At 41.2% G+C, this 7,358-nt stretch overlaps 1 protein-coding gene across 1 annotated transcript in view; it reads right to left on the bottom strand.

Annotated features, from left to right (window-relative positions):
- Nucleotides 1–410: 410 nt before the first annotated feature.
- Nucleotides 411–7,358, bottom strand: part of LOC104942201 (serine/threonine-protein kinase 38-like) — a 16,896-nt gene continuing 9,948 nt past the window's right edge. The window contains exons 5-11 of the mRNA XM_010767400.1: nt 5,712–5,847; nt 5,494–5,555; nt 4,292–4,409; nt 4,083–4,206; nt 3,826–3,921; nt 2,908–3,002; nt 411–2,824 (exon numbers count right to left, since the gene is read on the bottom strand). Of these exons, the coding sequence (XP_010765702.1) occupies nt 2,688–2,824; nt 2,908–3,002; nt 3,826–3,921; nt 4,083–4,206; nt 4,292–4,409; nt 5,494–5,555; nt 5,712–5,847 (768 nt within the window). The 3' untranslated portion in view covers nt 411–2,687. The remainder of the gene's footprint in view (nt 2,825–2,907; nt 3,003–3,825; nt 3,922–4,082; nt 4,207–4,291; nt 4,410–5,493; nt 5,556–5,711; nt 5,848–7,358) is intronic.

Below are 7,358 nucleotides of genomic sequence, written 5' to 3'. Positions count from 1 at the left end.
AACGTACCTGTAACAAGCACGCAAGCAATGTTGCAATGTCTGTTTTCTAACATGGTGCAGCCCTAATGTGTGCATTGTAGCAGTGAAAGCATTGCTCTGTTTCATTAAATGTGAATAAAATAAAAATGTCTCTTCACTTACACCAGTGAATAATCATGATAAATAATGGTGCTCTCAATATTTTCAAAAATGATCGTGATGATCATTTTTGGCAGGATAATGTGTACATTTCTTTAGCAAGATTGCAAGAAAGGTCATTTTGAAAAGTAATTCGAAAGGGTTTGATATCTGAAAAGGTGTGTGTATATTGCAATATTGTAAGATGTAAATGAATATAATGTAACTATTAAAAAGACGTTTCTTTTCATATAACCCCGACCTCTACACGTTTCTAAGGACGACACGACACAGTAAGTGCAGAGCAATTCATTGTCAAATAGCAGAAAACAATACAACAGCCACGCGCTAAAAAGTGGTTTAAATAATGTTCACCCAGCTTCCCATAATCCCTCACTTCAACCTCTCAGATCACATGATGACATGAGCAGAGCATACACACGCATCACTTGTAGAAAAACACACACACCAATCCAACATTATTTTACCGATCACATCCTCACCCACACAGACACACAGCGTGACATCATTAGTCATCCCATGTGCTCTATTGCTTTAAGAGGACCCATCTGATGCTGTGAGACATGCAGAGCAGGTACAAATAGTTACCCCCCCCCCCACGCCATAGAAAAAAGCCCATAGCATGCTTTACTGAAATGCGCTTCCATGTGCTTCGTCTACACACTATCTGAATACATGTGTCATAGCAGACTAAAAGGAAACACCGCAGACTAAACTGAGATATGGAAGTTCATTCCTGCCCGTGAAAGTCCCGATCATAAAACACCGACTCTTAAAGATCTATTTTAAAAGAGATACTGTCAGTCATTTTAATAAAACGGTAAATCTCTAAATATGGCGATGAAACTCAATATTTGTTATGACTAGACAAAAAAAAAGTTGAACTTATTTAAATTAATTAAATAAGGAATTGTATTAGGTTAGTTGGATATTAGGTTGATATTTTTTCTTTCAACCTAATATTATTGCTTTCAACTAACATCATACAATTATGTCTAATCTGTTGACAAAAATAATTAAGTCAACCTCTAAATGTTTTGTGAATAGACATATTTATAAATGTTACTACAGTCAATGGTTTCACATAAAATTTGACCTCTTAATAAATCAAAATTCTGAGTCAAGATTAAGAATAAAATAAATATTTGAAGGCAAATTTAGCAACTTATATTAAATTAAAAAGACATGTCATAATTTTGACTGAATCTAAGATTAATATTTTTTTAGGTCAATAAAAGTAAAAAAAGTTATCCTCGCTAATTCTCTTTTTTGTTGAAAGTGTTTTTTGTTAACATTCTTGAGTCTCATTTCTGGGTGGTAACAGGCTTCCATATTTCTACCTCATGTGCCAGGACACTCATAAAAAAGAAAAAGAAATATTGTATGGTCCAGGCTACATTCACACAAACAGCATTGTGGAATTATTGTGGCAAAATAAAAAATATTTTGTCAATAAAAACTTCATTTACATTCATTTGAAATGACAGCATTTTGGATATTGTGTTCACTGGAAGATGTTTAGCCCTGTGATTCTATTTAAAAAGTCCCTGTCCGGCTGCAGCGACTCGGCTGTACACGTGTGCATCATTCTGTATTCTGCTAAAGAGTCACACAGCTGCTAAGTCTGCAAGAGTTGCATTGGTTTCAGTGTGCGTGGGATGTTTTGTTTCATGATGACGGAGGCTTCAATCCCTGGTGAGACTTTGCATCATATTCAAGGCGTTTCATCAGTAAAACGGTGACATCACTCCTCTGTAAAACTCATGTGTGGACTCTTCCAGTCCAACACACACACATTAATGATCTGTAGGTTCATTAAAGCACTGGAGCTGGATCAAACATCTCGTAAGGTGCTAAAGGTATTCAACATAAGCGGTGAACATGTAACAAGACTCTTATGTTTGTTCCACAAAATGCATCACTCATATATTCACACATTTCAACGAGCAAAATATGCACCTAAAAAGTAAAAATACATTTCTAGGAAGAAGTTAGGTGATAGAGAGATGAAGCAGACACATCATTCAGCTCAGTCTTTGGTTAGGTGAGAAGCCAGCAGCACTTTAGAGAAGCCTCAGAAACATTTGGACAGGATCCCTGAAGAGCACCTGACTCACTTCAAGTGGCGAAGAGTCAACAGAAAAAGGGCCAAGGGGAGATGGAGTCCTGGTGTGGAAGCCCTTGGTAGGTCAAACTGCTGGTTTATAGAGGGAATGTGATGGATGCTGGTGACGGCAGGGAGAACATCCACTGCATCCACTGGTGGAGAGAGTCGCTGTACGGCAGTTCAGTCTTCACGCGTGGGCAGGAAGCGGAAGGTGCCCTCGGAAGCATCGGAGAAGGTGAAGACCTGCGGAAAGGAAGGCGGCGGCTCCTGCAAAGCAGCGGATGAAACGGAGCCCCTTTATTATTCGCAGAGTGCTGGGACTCCTCAGTCAGGTAACAGAAAACAGAGTTCTCCCTCCAGGGCCGAAGCTCCTCTCACAGCAGAGGGGGGGGGACTCTTTCAGGTTCCGTGGTGGTGTGGGTCTGCAGCCTGCTGGAGGCCTTCATCTCTTCCCTGACTTCATGTAGGACGGGATAGCCCCTCGGGCGGTCAGGCCTTCGAAGCGTTTGTAGGTGTAGTTGATGAAGACCCAGTCCTTGTTCTTCAGGTCGGCCTCCGTCTGGTTGGACACCGGAGCGACTGGGGGGGGGGGAGAAGATGCTTTAACTTATTGCAGACGTCATAACAGAGGAGCAGACTGTGCAACAGAAAGAGCAGCGTACCTGTTGGGGTGAGGATATCTGAATCAGGGAACTCATCAAAGTTGGAGGTGTCGTCGATGCTTTTGATCTCGATGGGGATGGCAGCAGGTCTCTCTCTGAAGAGGAGGAGGAGGTGATGTGAGAAAGGTGAGTGGGACAATCACCAAAGAGAAATCATGCATTTGAGAAATGAGGGAGCTGGTGAGGATTATGTTTGCCTGGAAATTGTTAACCAGGTTCCAAAGCAGCTGATTTGGCTGGGTGGCAGTTCCTATTGTCACTTGAGATAAAGCTGCTATTTCTGGCAAGCAGCTCAGGCAGTTTAAACAAGCAATACGAGCATTGCAAAATAATTAAAATAATTCTGAATCAATATTTAGTATGTAGCCGTGTAGTTGAAGGGCCCTGCTCACCCTGTCGTGTTATTTTCTAATGAATGACTGCGAGCTACACTTTATCCTTCACTTGATTGTCCCGAATAAAAAACATTTTCTCGAGCTGAGAGATGAGCACATATCTGTACCAAGGTCTTCTGAAAACCCTGAGGTTACCAACTGAACCAGAAGGTATAAAGTCAAACGTTTGTTCCTGATTAATACATTGAGCACATTCCACAAAAGTTGAAAATAAAAGCACCCCGATAGAACGGCAGTCTGTCCCTCTTCGATTTTTGTACACTGAATTATATTTGTATTATTATATTTATACAACATTGTACATTTAGAAAAACTGGTATCAGGTAAATTTATTGTTTGCAATAATGCCCAGCACTACATGATCAAAAGTAGTGGTTTAAATACATGTTGTTGCACTTTGAGAACCTACTGAAGTCAGACTCTGTACAGAGACACAACTCCAAGCTACAACATCTCTAAGATAAAGAAAATATTTGAAATGTCTCCTTGTGATAACTGTCCTTGACCATGTAAAAGCCCCCACCTGATATGGTCGTAGTCCACCCCCTCAAAGAAGGGGTTGGACTTGATGTCCTCCACCCCCACAGCACCGATCCTGTGCTCCTCCTCACAGCAGAACCTGGGAACAACACACGTCACATTAATATCACAAAACTCAGAGCAAACCTTTCAGGTGCCCTTCGACATAACGCCCTCATTGTCATTATACAATACTAATAGAGATACTGATATGTGTTATTAATGCACAGTGAGAGAACAGATGAACACAGGAGTTCTTGCCTGAGGATCAGATCTTTGGCCTTCTCTGATATAGGCACTTCTGGAGGAAAAGTTAGCGTCTCTCTCCAGTTCATCACTTTCCTGTACGTCTCCTGAGGCGTCTCTGAACAGAAGGGGGGGTAACCTGCACACAGGGAGGACAGCAGAATCACCAACTGTCCCTTTCAACCACATCAGCCAGAGGGTAAACAAGATCGCGACAGCCTTACCTATCAACATCTCATACATGATGACACCCAGGCTCCACCAATCACAGAGCTTGTTGTATCCATTCTGCATGAAGACCTCTGGGGCGATGTAGTCGGGGGTTCCCACTGTGGAGAACGCCTACGAAAGGGACGGGAAACAACAGTTAGACTATTAAAAGCTGTTAGCATTGAGCTAAAAGATGAAGATAAAGTCATTTATTCAATCTGACCCTAACTTCAAAAAGGGCCGTTTTATTCATTTTGGGGTTTTCCCTCTCCTGTAGTGTGTTCTATAGGTTTTAGTGCATGTAAATGGTCAGCAAAGGCTAAAATCTCTGTGACACTCGCGCTTCTATTGGCTAGCGCTCCAACACATTGTACGTTATAGGCTAAGGGGCAGGACATAATCTAAGCGGTTGACCAATCACAACAGAGCCGGCCCGCTAACCAATCAGAGCAGACTGGGCTCTTGTTTCAGACAGAGGGTGAAAAGAGCACAGACAGTATGAGAAAGATAAAGAGCTTTCGGAACAGCATGGAGACATGTCACAGTAGAGACACTACATACTGATATACACCTGAACATCAGCAGGAGAGGACTCTTTAAAGTAGAGACACTACATACTGATATACACCTGAACATCAGCAGGAGAGGACTCTTTAAAGTAGAGACACTACATACTGATATACACCTGAACATCAGCAGGAGAGGACTCTTTAAAGTAGAGACACTATATACTGATATAAACCTGAACATCAGCAGGAGAGGACTCTTTAAAGTAGAGACACTACATACTGATAGGAATGGACCTGAACATCATCAGGAGAGGACTCTTTAAAGTAGAGAGACTACATACTGATATACACCTGAACATCAGCAGGAAAGGACTCTTTAAAGTAGAGACACTACATACTGATATACACCTGAACATCAGCAGGAGAGCACTCTTTAAAGTAGAGACACTACATACTGATATACACCTGAACATCAGCAGGAGAGCACTTTTTAAAGTAGAGACACTACATACTGATAGGAATGGACCTGAACATCAGCAGGAGAGCACTCTTTAAAGTAGAGACACTACATACTGATAGGAATGGGCCTGAACATCAGCAGGATATGCCCTCTATAAATTGTACTGTATTTTTCATTTGAGTCATACATAATTAAAGGCCGGTGCCAAACTGCTGTCGAGTGTAATGATATCTGTGCTCAGACCTACCAGCTGCCTTCTGTTCCTCTTCCACGTCTCTGCTTTCCTCTTGGAGTTCATGTTCTGGAAGGCTGAGGGGACAGAGAGCGCTGATGCAGTGAACAGGCTAACATGTGGTGCCAGCTATTTAAAATACTTTTTTATTATGTAAATAATAGAAGAAACACATATTGATAAAAAGATAAACTAATGTGCTAGAGATGAGATCAGTGGAAGGTGTGCCCTACTTTGTTTACTGAGGTCGCTGGCGCTGGGCAGGCTGTGGTTCAGGTTCTTGTAGAACTCTGTGCGGTGCGCTCTCTTCAGCCCGGTGCACAGCCCAAAGTCTGACAACTTCACGTGACCCTGAGAACACAATACACACTGTTAGAGCTGCTGTACACTGCGAGGGTTAAACAGTATTGCCGCCCTGACTCTCATTCATCTCTGAGAGGAGCAAAGTATTCATATCATAAAGAGCTCATTTAAGTGTTCTGTGTTTGCTAGCGGTTCACAATAATGGCCAGAATGATAAGAATTATTTAGATGTATAAAGATTCTTCATCACAATTATGAATCGTTTTTGTGAAAACGTTTATTGCACTTTAAATAAACGTAGCACTGATTTATTTTTCATGTAAGAAAAAAAGATTGCAATATTGCTATTTCTGCAATATGTATTGTGATATAAAATATATAAAGTATTATTTAGGAACGATGGATCCAATTTAAAGTGAAACGCAGCAACCTGGCGCATTTTAAGAGTGAAATAATAGAGTTGGAGAGAAATAATGAGGCTAGATTAAGTCAATGTTGTGCTCTAATCATAATCACATTTGTTCAAAGGAACTATACATAAGGTCACACCCTCAAAAGTGTGGTGAACTAGAAGCTTCGTGTTTCAACACGGGTCAGGTGGTTTGCCCACACCGCCTCAGAGGATGATCGCATTTTTTTATTTAAAAAAAAAAATTGGATCCATTTTGCAGCGCTTTTGTATGCTAGACTCAGAACTAGGGATGGGTACCGAGCCCCGGTATTAAACGGGCCCCGGGGCTGAATTATTAAAGACCGTGGTACCGTTATGCTCCGACGTTAGCGGTCTTTTTATCGGTACTGAGACATGTAAAAAATATATGTCATGTGTATTATTGCTATACACAAACATTATATTTCAGTTTTAGTGTCGCCAACTTTGTTTCTAACATGCAAAAAGACTGCAAAAGGCTTCTATGATTATTTTTAGTATTTTCGATCTCTCCCCCGCCTGCTTGTGAGGGGGCGGGGCAGTTTACACACACGCGGCTGCTACATGCAGCAACACACGGCGGAGATGGCGGAGAGAAGCGCTCCGAGGTGTGGTTAAACTTTACTCGTCTCGATGTGGACAATGCTCGTTGCCAAAAGTGCAATAAGAGTTTAGCATGTCAGGGCGGTAACACGAGCAGTTTGTCTAAACATTTATCAAAAGAGCACCACATCCAGACGGAGGAATTCACCGGGTTGGACTGTCTTTCTAGAAGCTCTGTAGCCCCATCCACGAGTAACGTTTCCCCGTCAGGTGTTCTGTATGCTAGCAGCAACACACGGAGTTAACTCCATTATACAAACATGGGTTAATGATTAGAGGTAACTGAGTTATTTAGTTTGTTAAAGTTTCAGCTATTCTGTTTACAGTTCTGTCATCAGATGATTTAATACCATTTGTTAAAACATTGTTGTTTCTTTTGATGTGAAATATTATTTATTTAATTTAAATAAAAAGCAATGTTAGTTTTGTTCACAATGTGTTTTCCTACCGTACAATTCCAAAATTGCCGATGATATGAAATACGCTTATGCGAAATAGCCAGGCCCGCAAAATTGCCATGAAAATAGCCAAAGAAAACCTTTTT

Source organism: Notothenia coriiceps, unplaced genomic scaffold (assembly GCF_000735185.1).
Source record: "Notothenia coriiceps isolate Sejong01 unplaced genomic scaffold, NC01 NC01_scaffold00004317, whole genome shotgun sequence".
Lineage (NCBI taxonomy): Eukaryota > Metazoa > Chordata > Actinopteri > Perciformes > Nototheniidae > Notothenia > Notothenia coriiceps.
The sequence above is the reverse complement of the archived record's forward strand: the minus strand, read 5'-3'. Positions and strand labels throughout refer to the sequence as shown.